Source organism: Hemiscyllium ocellatum, chromosome 21 (assembly GCF_020745735.1).
Source record: "Hemiscyllium ocellatum isolate sHemOce1 chromosome 21, sHemOce1.pat.X.cur, whole genome shotgun sequence".
NCBI lineage: Eukaryota > Metazoa > Chordata > Chondrichthyes > Orectolobiformes > Hemiscylliidae > Hemiscyllium > Hemiscyllium ocellatum.
In genome coordinates, this window is record NC_083421.1 from 49,386,172 (window position 1) to 49,400,242 (window position 14,071).

At 47.4% G+C, this 14,071-nt stretch overlaps 1 protein-coding gene across 5 annotated transcripts in view; it reads right to left on the reverse strand.

The window, feature by feature from the left end:
- Positions 1-14,071, reverse strand: part of garnl3 (GTPase activating Rap/RanGAP domain like 3) — a 444,876-nt gene that overhangs the window by 46,845 nt on the left and 383,960 nt on the right. For all 5 annotated transcript variants that reach the window (XM_060841087.1, XM_060841090.1, XM_060841088.1 and 2 more), the window contains one exon: positions 13,907-14,045. In XM_060841087.1, the coding sequence (XP_060697070.1) occupies positions 13,907-14,045 (139 nt within the window). The remainder of the gene's footprint in view (positions 1-13,906; positions 14,046-14,071) is intronic.

The window sequence follows — 14,071 nt, forward strand, 5'->3', positions numbered from 1 at the left end:
CTCACCCACTATCGCATTATCCCTTCCTCACCCACTCCCCCATTCCCCATTCTCACCCGCTCTCCCATCCTACATTCTCACCCACTCTCCCATCCCCCATTCTCACCTACTCTCCTCTCCCACTCTCACGCACTCTCCCAACCCACTCTCCCATCCTACATTCTCACCCACTCTCCCATCCCCCATTCTCACCTACTCTCCTCTCCCACTCTCACGCACTCTCCCAACCCACTCTCCCATCCCCCATTCTCACCCACTCTCCTAACCCCCCATTCTCACCCACTCTCCATCCCCCATTCTCACCCACTCTCCATCCCCCATTCTCACCCACTCTCCCATCCCTCATTCTCACGCACTCTCCCATCTCCAATTCTCACCCACTATCCCATTCTCCCTTCCTCACCCACTCCCCCATTCTCACCCACTATCCCATTCTCCCTTCCTCACCCACTCCCCCATTCTCACCCACTATCCCATTTCCCATTCTCACTCACTATCCCATTCCCATCCTTACCCACTCTCCCCACTCTTCCATCCCCCATTCTCATCCACTCTCCCATTCTCCATACCTCACCCACTCCCCCATCCCCCATTCCTACCCACTCTCCATTCCACATGCTCACCCGTTTTCCCATTCTCACCCACTCCCCATTCTCACCACTCTCCATTCCTCATTCTCCCCCACTCTCCCATTCTCACCCACCCATCCTCCATTCTCACCCACGTTCCCATCCCCCATTCTCACCCACTCTCCATTCCCCATTCTCACCCGTTCTCCCATTCCCACCACTCTTCCATTTTCACCCAATCTTCATCCCTCATTCTCACCAACCTCTCCCATTCCCCCTTCCTCACCCTCTTTCCCATCCCCATCCTCACGCACTCTCCCAACCCACTCTCCCATCCCCATTCTCACCCACTCTCCATTCCCCCTTCCTCACCCTCTCTCCCATCCCCATCCTCACGCACTCTCCCATCTCCCATTCTCTCCCAACCCCCATTTTCACCCACTCTGCCATCCCCATCCTCACCACTCTCCCAAGCCACTCTCCTATCCCCCATTCTCACCCACTCTCCCATCCCCATCCTCATCCACTCTCCCATCCCCATTCTCACCCATTTTCCCATCCCCCATTCTCACCCATTCTCCCTTCCTCACCACTCTCCTATCCCCAGTTCTCACCCTCTCTCACATTTATTTACCTTCTTATTCAGCAACAATCCTGCCAGAATATTTGATCTAATTGTCTTTGCGTGTCCACCCCTAACCGTGCATTTGAAATCCTCAATCCCTCCATCCATGGCTTCACTCCCTGTCCTGGATTTTCCTTATCTCTATTTCTGCCATTGCCTGAGTTCACAGCATCATTTCCCACTGAGTGTCGATTTCTGGGAAACATCTTCCTATAACTGAGGAAGAGGGTTTTATTCAGGCTGCTGCACTTGTAAAAGTGGCTACTGCTTGACTTTGATCTCATTTCTCATAGTTAGCATTTTAAGAACGGAAGAAAGAGACAGGTCCTTAGCATCTGCTACTTAGCTTTAAAGAACAAACCAACTCGCCAATTCCATGTAAAAAATATCCCACTCTTGCTTCAAACAATAGCCCAGAAAGGGACAATGGCTATATGGGTTTTCAATGCATAGTGGTTGGCAACAGTTTATTATCTCCATATTCCTCCCTCAAACTGCCAGTACCTGGAGAATGAGAATTACCACCCAGCATAAAGAGGGGCAGCTGAATGGTTATAACACTTTGTGAATCCAACAGTCTTTAATAACAGAGAATTGTCTTTTTGTGGAAATGAGCATGCCCCGCTGTTTGATTTGGGTGAAGTGAGTGTACATCAGGCTGTCGCTCAGTTGGTAGCTTCTTACATCTGAGTGTGATGGTTGGCAGTTCAAATATTCCAGCATCTGCAGTCATTGCTTTTGCCTCGTTGATTTTAACCTTACTGCAAATCCTCTTGCAAGGATGCCTGCCTTGAAGTTTTCCTCCTCTCTCTACAAGAATCTCAGGGAGACCCTCTCCCACTGCAACTCCCAGGTCATTTCCCCTTCCCCCACCTCACCCCAGTTCCAAACTTCCAGCTCAGCAATGTCCCCATAACTTGTCCTACCTGCCTATCTTCTTTTCCACCTACCCACTCCACCCTCCTCCCTGACCTATCACCTTCATCTCCTCCCCCACTCACCTATTGTACTCTATGCTACTTTCTCCCCACCCCAACCCTCCTCTCATTTATCTCTCCACCCTTCACGCACTCTGCCTGTATTCCTGATGAAGGGCTTTTGCTGCCTACTGCTCCTTGGATGCTGCCTGAACTGCTGTGCTTTTCCAGCACCTCTAATCCAGAATCTGGTTTCCAGCATCTGCAGTCATTGTTTTTTCCTAGTTCAAATACCATTCCAGGGCTTAAAGCACGTCACGTATTGTACTGCGACTACCCTATCAGAGATACTAGGGTTTGACTGAGACAAACATCAATTGGATCATTACCAGTTAATCTGTTTCTATGATATTGAATGAGGGTTAAATATTGGTCACGATACATTGGAGAATCATTCCTTGCTGCTTTGAAATAGTGCCATGAAATCTTTTATAGCTCCCTGGCAAGACAGATAGTTTAACATCACGTGCATAGTAGACAGTTTTCCAACAATACGGTGCTCCCCTAGTCCTGACCTGCTGTCAGTGCAGCGCTCCTTCAGTACTTACCGACAACAGTGAGGCATTCTCTCAGTATTGACCCTCCAACAGCGCAGCACTCCCTCAGTACTGACCCTCCGACAGTGTAGCATTCCCTCAATACTGATCCTCCGAAGATGTAGCACTCCCTCAGTACTGACCCTCAGACATTGTATTACACCCTCAGTACTGACCATCTGACAGTGTAGCACCCCCTCAGTACTCGCCCTCCGACAGTGTAGTACTCGCTCAGTACTGGCCCTCCTACAGTGCAGCATTCCCTCAGCACAGACCCTCCTACAGTGCAGCATTCCTTAGTACTGACCCTTTGACAGTGTAGCACTCCCACAGTACTGATCCTCTGACAGTGTAGTAGTCCCTCAGTGCTGACCCTCCAACAGTGCAGCACTCCCTCTGCACTGGCCCTCCTACAGTGCAGCATTCCCTCAGTACTGACCCTCCGACTGTGTAGCACCCCCTCAGTACTCACCCTCCGACAGTGTAGTACTCGCTCAGTACTGGCCCTCCTACAGTGCAGCAATCCCTCAGTACTGACCCTCCGACAGTGTAGTAGACTGTCAGTACTGACCCTCCTACAGTGCAGCATTCCCTCAGTACTGACCCTCAGACATTGTATTACACTCTCAGTACTGACCATCCGACAGTGTAGCACTCCCTCAGTGCTGACCCGCTGACAGTGTAGTACCCCCTCAGTGCTGACCCTCTGACAGTGTAGTACTCCCTCAGTACTGACCCTCCGACAGTGTAGCAGACCCTCAGTGCTGACCCTCCGAGAGTGTAGCACCCCCTCATTACTGACCCTCTAACAGTGTAGCACTCCCTCAGTGCTGACCCTCCGACAGTGTAGTACTCCCTCAGTGCTGACCCTCCGACAGTGTAGGACCCCGTGAGTACTGACCCTCCGACAGTGTAGCACTCCCTCAGTACTGACCCTCCGACAGTGTAGTACTCCCTCAGTACTGACTCTCCGACAGTGTAGCAGACCCTCAGTGCTGACCCTCCGAGAGTGTAGCACCCCCTCATTACTGACCCTCCAACAGTGTAGCACTCCCTCAGTGCTGACCCTCCGACAGTGTAGTACTCCCTCAGTGCTGACCCTCCGACAGTGTAGCACTCCCTCAGTACTGACCCTCCAACAGTGTAGTATTCCTTCAGTACTGACCCTCCGACAGTGTAGTACTCCCTCAGTACTGACCCTCTGACACTGTAGCATTCCCTCAGTGCTGACCCTCCGACAGTGTAGTACTCCCTCAGTACTGACCCTCCAACAGTGTAGCATTCCCTCAGTACTGACCCTCCGACAGTGTAGCGGTCCCTCAGTGCTGACCCTCCAACAGTGTAGCACTCCCTCAAAACTGACCCTCCGACACTGTAGCAATCCCTCAGTACTGGCCCTCTGACAGTATAGTACTCCCTCAGTGCTGACCCTCTGACAGTATAGTACTCCCTCAGTACTGACCCTCTGACAGTGTAGTACTCCCTCAGTACTGGCCCTCCGACAGTGTAGTACCCCCTCAGTGCTGACCCTCTGACAGTGTAGCACTCTCTCAGTACTGGCCCTCCGACAGTGTAGTACCCCCTCAGTGCTGACCCTCTGACAGTGTAGCACTCCCTCAGTACTGGCCCTCCGACAGTGTAGTACCCCCTCAGTGCTGATCCTCCTACAGTGCAGCATTCCCTCAGTACTGACCCTCCGACAGTGTAGTACTCCCTCAGTACTGACCCTCTGACAGTGTAGTACTCCCTCAGTACTGACCTTCCGACAGTGTAGCACTCCCTCACTACTGACCCTCCGACAGTGTAGTACTCGCTCAGTACTTGCCCTCTGACAGTGTCGCACTCCCTCAGTGCTGACCCTCCGACAGTGTAGGACCCCGTGAGTACTGACCCTCCGACAGTGTATTACTCCCTCAGTACTGACTCTCCGACAGTGTAGCACTCCCTCAGTACTGACCCTCCGACAGTGTAGTACTCCCTCAGTACTGACCCTCCAACACTGCAGCATTCCCTCAGTGCTGACCCTCCGACAGTGTAGTACTCCTTCAGTGCTGACCATCCGACAGTGTAGCACTCCCTCAGTACTGACCCTCCGACAGTGTAGCACTCTCTCAGTGCTGACCCTCTGACAGTGTAGGACTCCATGAGTACTGACCCTCCGACAGTGTAGCACTCCCTCAGTACTGACCCTCCGACAGTGTAGTACTCCCTCAGTACTGACCCTCCAACACTGTAGCATTCCCTCAGTGCTGACCCTCCGACAGTGTAGCATTCCCTCAGTGCTGACCCTCCGACAGTGTAGTACTCCCTCAGTGCTGACCCTCCGACAGCGTAGTACTCCCTCAGTACTGACCCTCCGATAGTGTAGCACTCCCTCAGTAATGACCCTCCAACAGTGTAGTATTCCTTCAGTACTGACCCTCTGACACTGTAGCATTCCCTCAGTGCTGACCCTCCGACAATGTAGCATTCCCTCAGTGCTGACCCTCCGACAGTGTAGCACTCCCTCAGTACTGACCCTCCGACAGTGTAGCACTCTCTCAGTGCTGACCCTCCGACAGTGTAGCACTCCCTCAGTACTGACCCTCCGACAGTGTAGCACTCTCTCAGTGCTGACCCTCCAACAGTGTAGCACTCCCTCAGTACTGACCCTCCGACAGTGTAGCAACCCCTCAGTGCTGACCCTCCGACAGTGTAGCACTCCCTCAGTACTGCATTGAAGCATCAGTCTTACCTACTGTGCTGAAGTCCTGGAGTTGGACTTGAACCTGAATTTTTTTGTAATTTGGAAACAAATGAACTATAGCTCACTCTAGATTTGGGTGTTTTGAAGGAAAGTTAGCTTACTTCAGGAGTAGAGATCAGTCACTGCAAAAAGCAGCTGATATCACTCACCCTTATGCAGGAGCCAAATGCCCATACTGCGCCAAAGAAATTGGTGTATGCAGTAAAGCATCTGAACAACATGGTGTTGAGAGCTGGGCAAGGTTTTTGTTTTGTTTCATGTGTCTGAGCTGTTTCAGCCAATCATCAAGGGAGTTAAACCAGAGGTTCCTCCTGATAAACTGATGCTGCCCAGCTTAGTTTGCACTATCTTTGTCACTCTCTCATTCAATGACATGACCCAAATAATTTCACTTGGAGAGAATGTAGGGGTCTGTAGATGTCTAGTGGATAATAACTACAACCTCCTCAATTCTACTGTGTCAAAACACATCCTGCTAATGGTCTTAACCTCACCTTGGATCAAGCCACTACCAAGTCCAATGGATTAGTCTCTGTAGTCACCTTATTGTTGTTGTTTACCAGAACCCTCTATTTATTTTGTCAGTATCTCCTTTGACAGCGCAACAAATTTCAATTTAGATGTTAAATATTTCCCCTTTTATTAAAATTGGCCCATGCACCTCACACTTTATAGTACCAATGTTCCCATCATTGGCCTCCCAATACGTTTTAGCTTGATTAAAATTGAAAGACAAAACACGCACTAAACTGATTGGCAAAAAGGCAGAGCCTAGAATTCAATCACATCGGAATTATGAAATGGCCCTCTTCAGCAGTCCACATCATGTGGAAATGCAGGGATGGAAAGCTGAAATGATTTGAATTTAATCGCAGAAATGCTCAGTCTGCACTATCTAATTAGATTGCAATCTCATCTCTGCCCTTTCATTTCTTCCCAAATTGTTGCCTGTATGAATTCCAAATGAATGCCAAATCAACTCAATGATAAAGTAATGACAAATCCCGCAAAGTCTTGCAAGATATTCTTCTGGAAGAGTTTCATTCCCCCAACAGTGTGGTGCTGACTGCTGGGAAGCAGTTGCTAAGTGCTCTGTGGCCACCCTCCCTCACACCAAGCTCCTGACCTCAGCTTCACTGAGAGACACGGAGCAAACACAGGGCAAGGTGACAGCTACAGGATGGCTTGCGCAGGAGTGATTACCCTTTGGAGGCTCCCTCAGTCTTCACCCGACTGCTACTTCAAGAGTGGTTCAAGTTGAGAGAGGATGGAGAGCACCTTCCAGCAGGGTACTGTGTAAATTAGAGGCGGCACGGTGGCTCAGTGGTTAGCACTGCTGCCTCACAGCATCAGAGTCCCAGGTTCGATTCCAGCCTTGGGCGACTGTGTGGAGTTTGCACATTCTCCCCGTGTCAGCATGGATTTCCTCCCACAGTCCAAAGATGTGCAGGTCAGATGAATTGGCCATGCTAAATTGCCCATAGTGCTAGGTGCATTAGTCAGAGGGAAATGGGTCTGGGTGGGTTATCCTTCGGAGGGTCAGTGTGGACTGGATGGGCCGAAGGGCCTGTTTCCATACTGTAGGGAATCTAGTCTAATGATGGGAATGGGGGTAAGGGAAAAATGCAGAGACAGAAGAAATGGGAACAGGCAGATTTCAACTTGGTGAGCAAGCAGCCTCAAGTCAGTTAATATAGGCCATATTCAGCTTTTTTACAAAAACAAATTAACATTTCGGGTCGAGTGACCCTCCCTTGAACAGTTGTGCACTCTATTCATGTATTTAAAAAGTTAATGCTGCCAAACTTGCTGAATTTTTCCAGCAATTTGCTTTTATTTCTGATTTCCAGCATCCTTAGTTATTTCAGTGTTTGTTCAGGTATTTTACTGCAGGCAGCCTAATAATTGGCTCTCTCCAAGCTCACTGGTCAGGTGAGGATTGTGCAGCTGCTCCAATCAGAGGGCAAGATCCCATGCGGTTGCTCCAATCAGAGGGAGAGAATCCATCCAGCAGCTCCAATTAGAAGGCTACATCCCATACTGTTGCTCCAATCAGAGGACTGGATCCCATGCTGTTGCTCCAATCAGCAGGCCAGTAGCTCTGAGGTTTCAGCATTCCTACTGGGAGAGGAGGGCACTTCAGAGGGGATAGTCTCAAGATGGAGACACCCACTAAGGGCTAAATTCAAATAAAAATTCAGGGTGGTTGGGGGCAAAGGTGGCCCAAGATTCCCAAGGTAAAGCATCCTTTCCTGCCCCTTGCTCCATCTGTGGGACATGGGGTCTCATATTCCAATGTTTCACCGACTGCCACAGGAGAGTACAATCCAGGCAGCCCCACAAAAAGGCTTATTATTGGACCCCTCATTAAGCAAATATACTGCCAACTTCCATTGCCCCTCAACCCTCGGCTGAGAAATAGAAAGCAAAATTGATATACATAAGTACCAGGGAATGGTAATCTCCCCTTGGACATAACTATCACTCAATCCCCATCTATCAATATCAAATCAATTACCATTTATTAGAAACAGAACTATGGCTTCAACAGCAGGTCAGAGACTAGGAATCCTACAGCAAATCTCCTGATTCCCACCCAAATTCTGTCCACCATCTACAAGGCAAAAGCCAGGAGTCTGACAGAACACTTCCCACTTGCGTGGATGGGTGCAGCCCCAACAACACTCAAGAAGCTTGACATCATCCAAGCCAAGTAAAAAGTGAGGTCTGCAGATGCTGGAGATCAGAGCTGAAAATGTGTTGCTGGTTAAAGCACAGCAGGTTAGGCAGCATCCAAGGAACAGGAAATTCGACGTTTCGGGCCAGAGCCCTTCCTGATGAAGGGCTCTGGCCCGAAACGTCGAATTTCCTGTTCCTTGGATGCTGCCTAACCTGCTGCGCTTTAACCAGCAACACATTTTCAGCCATCATCCAAGCCAAAGCAACCCAATTCCAAAAACATCACCACCAATGCTTAATAACATAGTGTATACTATCTACAAGATGCACTGCAGAAATTCACCAAGGCTCCTTACACAGCACCTTCCAAACCCACAACAGCCACCTTCTGGTATTTTGTTTTTAATTTAAGAAAGGGCCTATGGACGTTTTCATTTGAAAACTAATCTCAAGAAAGCATATGATAGGCCATATTGGGATTTAGAATTTCTACATTTTTGTTTAAAGTTTGGACCTATGGAGTACTCCTCCCATCTCAGTCATAACACCATTCAGAAGGACAAAGGCAGCAGATACATGGGAATACCATCTCTTGCAAGTTCCCATCCAAACCACACACCATCCTGACTTGGAAACATATTGCCGTTCCTTCTACCTCACTGAGTCAAAATCCTGGAATTTCCTTTCCAGTGGCATTGTGTCCTAACCTGCCGAGGATGACAACAATTCAAGGAGGGGCTCACCACAACCTTCTCAAGGGGCAGTCAGGGATGGGCACTAAATACCTGGCATCTCACATCCTCAAAGAAGAAAGAAACGTCCCCATGGGGAGGAAACTGATGGAGTGCCACCTCTCTCTCACCAGCAGCCTCACCCACTTTGTTTGCCGCTATCTGTGCCAGTAAAATTCAGTTCTTAATTTGAGACACCAAGAAAGGAGTCAAATATGTAGTCAATATTATCCAACCTACATTGTCACCAAATGTTAGTCCCCCATCACCCCCTAAACTCTAACACTCAACCAGTGATGCTGGGACAGACTGCAGCGGACTCCTCTCCTTTACACCATAAGACACAGCAGCAGTAGAAGACCATTCAGCCCATTGAGACTGTTCTGCCATTCAATGAATTATGGCTGATTTGATGATCCTCAACTCCACCTCCTTGTCTTTTCCCCATAACCCTTCAATCCCTGACTGATTAAAAATCTGTCTCAGCCTTCTCAGAAGAAATTGTACTTTAAACATGGCATCCCTTACTCTGAGATTATGCCCTTGACTCCTGGAGTCCTACAAGGAGAAACAACCTCTCAACAGGAGTACCCTAAGAATTTTTGATGTTTGCATATGGTCCCCTCTTGTTCCTCTACATTCCAATGCATTGGGGCGAATCTATCCAGCTCCACATCAGACAGTCCTTCCATAACTAATATCAGCTCCGTGAATTTTCTCCGGACCTCCGTTAGTTAAGCTGAGCTTTCCTCTCTCTGATGGTTTAAAGATAAACCGCATCTGCTGAATTATGTTGAAGTGATCAACAAAACAGACTAATATCCCACAAAGGGATCCTTCCTTTTGTTTGCCACTTAATGGGTTTCCCACATTATCCTCGTACTAACACCTACACCAACATTAATGAGAGATGAAAACTAAGATTATTGTGGTACATTAGGAACGATATCACAAAGCCTTTGATGCTATTAAAACAACAATGAGTTCCTGCTGGTCTCTCAAGACAGGCAAAAACCTGTCCTCAGGAGGTGACATAGCCCTTTAACATCGAGAGTGCTAGTGATCCTACACACTCTTGGTTTGCTGCAAGATGGCTCGATCCAGCTATCACATTTACTGCTTGGTACCAGAAAAGATGCTGTGTATCCAAAGATAAATCACAGCTTGTTGCAGGTTGGGAATCTATCTTTGCAGTCTAACTGGAATTTAGCAGAACAAAATCAGGAAACAATTAAACATAGAGTTATAGAGATGTACAGCACATAAACAGACTCTTCAGTTCAATTTGTCCATGCCGACCAGATATCCTGTATTAATCTCGTCCCATTTGGCCCATATCCCTCTAAACCCTTCCTATTCATATACCCATCCAGATGCCTCTTAAATATAACTGTACCAGCCTCCACCACTTCCTCTGGCAGCCCATTCCATACACGCACCATCCTTTGCGTGAAAGAGGCCCCTTAGGTCTCTTTTATATCTTTCCCCTCTCACCCTAAACCTAGTTCTGGACTTGCCCAACCCAGGGAAAAGACCTTGTCTATTTACCATATCCATGCCCCTCATGATTTTATAAAACTCTATAAGGTCACCCCTCAGCCTCAGACACTCCAGGGAAAACAGCCTCAGCCTCTTCCTGTAGCTCAAATCCTCCAACCCTGGCAGAGTACTTGGAAATCTTTTCTGAGCCCTTTCAAGTTTCACAACATCCTTCCGATAGGAAGGAGACCAGAATTGCATGCAATATTCCAAAAATGACCTAACTAGTGTCCTGTACAGCCGCAACATAATCTCCCAACTTCTATACACAATGCTCTGACCAATAAAGGAAAGCGTACCAAACGCCTTCTTCACTATCCTATCTACCTGCGCCTCCACTTCCAAGGAACTATGAACCTGCACTCCAAGGTCTCTTAACAGAGAAACATAGAAAATATGAGCAGGAGTAGGCCATTCAGTCCTCAGAGGCTGCTCCATCATTCAATATGATCACGGTTGATTCTCCAACTCAGTTTCCTGTCCCGGCTTACTCCCCATAACCTCCCCAACTGCACGTATTACTTAGATTAGATTAGATTACTTACAGTATGGAAACAGGCCCTTCAGCCCAACAGGTCCACACCGACCCTCTGAAGAACAACCCACCCAGACCCATTCCTCTACATTTACTCCTTCACATAACACTATGGGCAATTTAGCATGGCCAATTCACCTAAGCTGCACATTTTTGGACTGTGGGAGGAAAGTGGAGCACCCAGAGGAAACCCACACAGAGAACGTGCAAACTCCACACAGACAGTTGCCTGAGGTGGGAATTGAACCTGGGTCTCTGAGCAGTGAAGCAGCAGTGCTAACCACTGAAAAACTGCTGAATGGTTTCCTAAAATAATGAAAAGAGGAAGAATGCAGACAATAATGTGCTGAAATCGGCTCCTCAATCATTAGTAGACAAAAGGAGGCTGGAAGAACACAGCAAGCCAGACAGCATCAGGAGGGGGGGAAGTCAATGTTTTGGGTTTTGGGTGTAACCCTTGACTTCTCCACCTCCTGATGCTGCCTGGCTGGCTGTGCTCTTTCAGCCTCCTGTTTGTCTACTTTGGACTCCAGCATCTGCAGTTTTTTTTTGGTCTCTCCTCGATCATTAGCCCAATCAGCAGCATTCCCTCAACTTTGATCTGTCTGAAATCTGTTAGTCTAAAAAGAGATGTAGAAGCTTGGTGCAGCATCCCAAGGTCCAGGACTGCACATTGATGGATGCACTAAAGCTTGGGGCAGCTCAATGGGACCAGGCTGCTCTTTAATATTCAACTGTCACAATATCAGGAGGATGGTAAGCCCCTCACACAGTATCTTTGTCATGACATGCATATTGTAAAAGTTACATGTGATTGAATTTGTCCTGAGGCAGCTCAGAGTACCAAAGACTCTGAGGAAAAGGACCTGAATTGTATTGCACTTTCAGTAACATCTAACTTAATGCATTATGAAAGTGATTTCAACATTTTTATGAATAAACTACAGTTTTGGGGGAAAAAATGCTCCAGCTTGTTCCTCGCCATCTTCTGCTTAAGTCATAGAGATGTACAGCATGGAAACAGACCCTTCGGTCTAACCCGTCCATGCCGACCAGATATCCCAACCCAATCTAATCCCACCTGCCAGCACCCGGCCCATATCCCTCCAAATCCTTCCTATTCATATACCCATCCTTTCAAATGTTGCAATTGTACCAGCCTCCACCACTTCCTCTGGCAGTTCATTCTTGTAACAGAATTGGCCATCTTTGTGTTGTTAGGTTTTGAAGCAGGGATTTATGATAGGGAATACTATCAATAAAGTTATCAGAGCATGTGAAGATGCAACGAGTTAAATAGACAAAGGGAACAAGCAGATGTAGTCTATTTTGAATTCCAAAAAGCATTTGATTGGGCTACGCAGAAGGCTAATACACAAAATAAAGGCTCATAGAATCTGAGAAGATTTACAGTCTGGAAACTGACAGTGGGAGCATTTTTAAGCTGTCAGGCTGTGACTAGTGGAGTGCATCAAGGATCAGTGCTGGGACCTCAGCTGTCACAGTTTATATTGGTGATATAGACAAAGAGGGAGAGCAAAGCGTTTACATTTACTGATGATAAAAAGCTAGATGTGAATACAAGCTGGGTAGAAGCTGCAGAGACAGAAACAGACTAAGGTGAGTGGGTAAAACGGTAGCATGTGGAATATAACGTGGAAAAGTGAGGTCGTTTGTTTTGGAAGAATGGGAAAACAGAATATTTTTGAAATGGTGTGAAACTCCTAAGTGTTGATGCTCAGAGAGACTTGAGTGTAAAGTAGCCCCCGGAACCCGTGGGGGGATAGGTTCCAAGACCTAACACAGAAGCCCAAAACTACGGATAGGAGCGGATTCATTCACTTAAATGGGAAATGTACCTTCCCGGCAGCCTCCTGGTCACTGGCTCTGGAGCATTCCCTTATATATGTTCGGGCCATGGGAAACCGCTGGTAACTGAAACCACGGTAAGTGGACCCACGGGGGTCGCCCTGTACCCATACAAAGTTCACAAAATGTAGGTTCAGCAAGTCATTTGGAAAAAGGAAGGCATGTTGGCCTTTATTTCAAGGGGGATTGAAGTACAAAAACAAAGCCAACTTGAGTTTATACATGGACTTGGTGAGACCAATAGAAAGAAAAACTGTGTGCAATTTTGGTCTCATGTCAAGGAAGGAGAGAGTTGTGTTAATGTCAGGCAGCAAAAGTTCACTAAATTTGTGTCTGGGATGAGAAGGTTGTTCTATGAGGAAAGACAGAGCAAGTTGGCTTATGTTTAGAAGAATGAGAGGTAATCTCATTGAAACACAAAAGTTCCTGAAGGGTTTGGAGATGTTGTTTGGAGATGTTGTCTCCTGATTTGGGGTATCTAGAGTACAGGACACAGTCTCAGGATAAAGACTGGAACTTAGATGAGAAGAAATTTCTTCACTCCAAGGATTGTGAGTATTTGGAATTCTCCATCTGCAAAAATTTACAGCTGTGTTATCATTACACATTTAAGGATGGGACAGACTTTTGGTCTCACTGAAACAAGGGGTCCGGGGAATGGGCAGGAAGTGAAGCCAATGATAACTCCGTATTGAACAGAGAGTGGGCTGATATGGAACACTCCTGATTCTATTTGCTATATCTTTTATCAAGTCATGGGTAAAGTGGACTCTATCCAAAAACACTGAAGTGTAGGAAGCACTTTCCAGAGATAATTTGAAAAATATACTTGGAAGGGAATAATTTGCAGAACCCTGGAAGGGAGGACATGAAGCTTCAGGGGATTCCTGCAAGTTTCACACCGATGCCCTCCATTCGCTTTCTCTCCTCGTTTGTGCACTGCTGCTCATTATCCACACTTCCCTCTGTCAAACATCTTGAGATGCTTATTATTTTGAAAAGAAACACAAATCCATATTTTATTCTAACCCATTGATTGGGAATTTGATCCTCCTCGTACCTTAGGGGGTTTCTACAGACCAGGACCTGTAGCAGCTTACCTTCACCTGGAGATGAGGGCAGTATGGGTAACTCCTGCCCCGTCGGAGTTTGTGGAGAACTGTGCGAGCTGGTCTCCTTTGAGCTGCCGCTGGATGCTGCATTCATTGATGCAGCAGCAGACGTAAAGTAAATATCTGACTGGAATAAGAAAGAGAAAAAGCAAT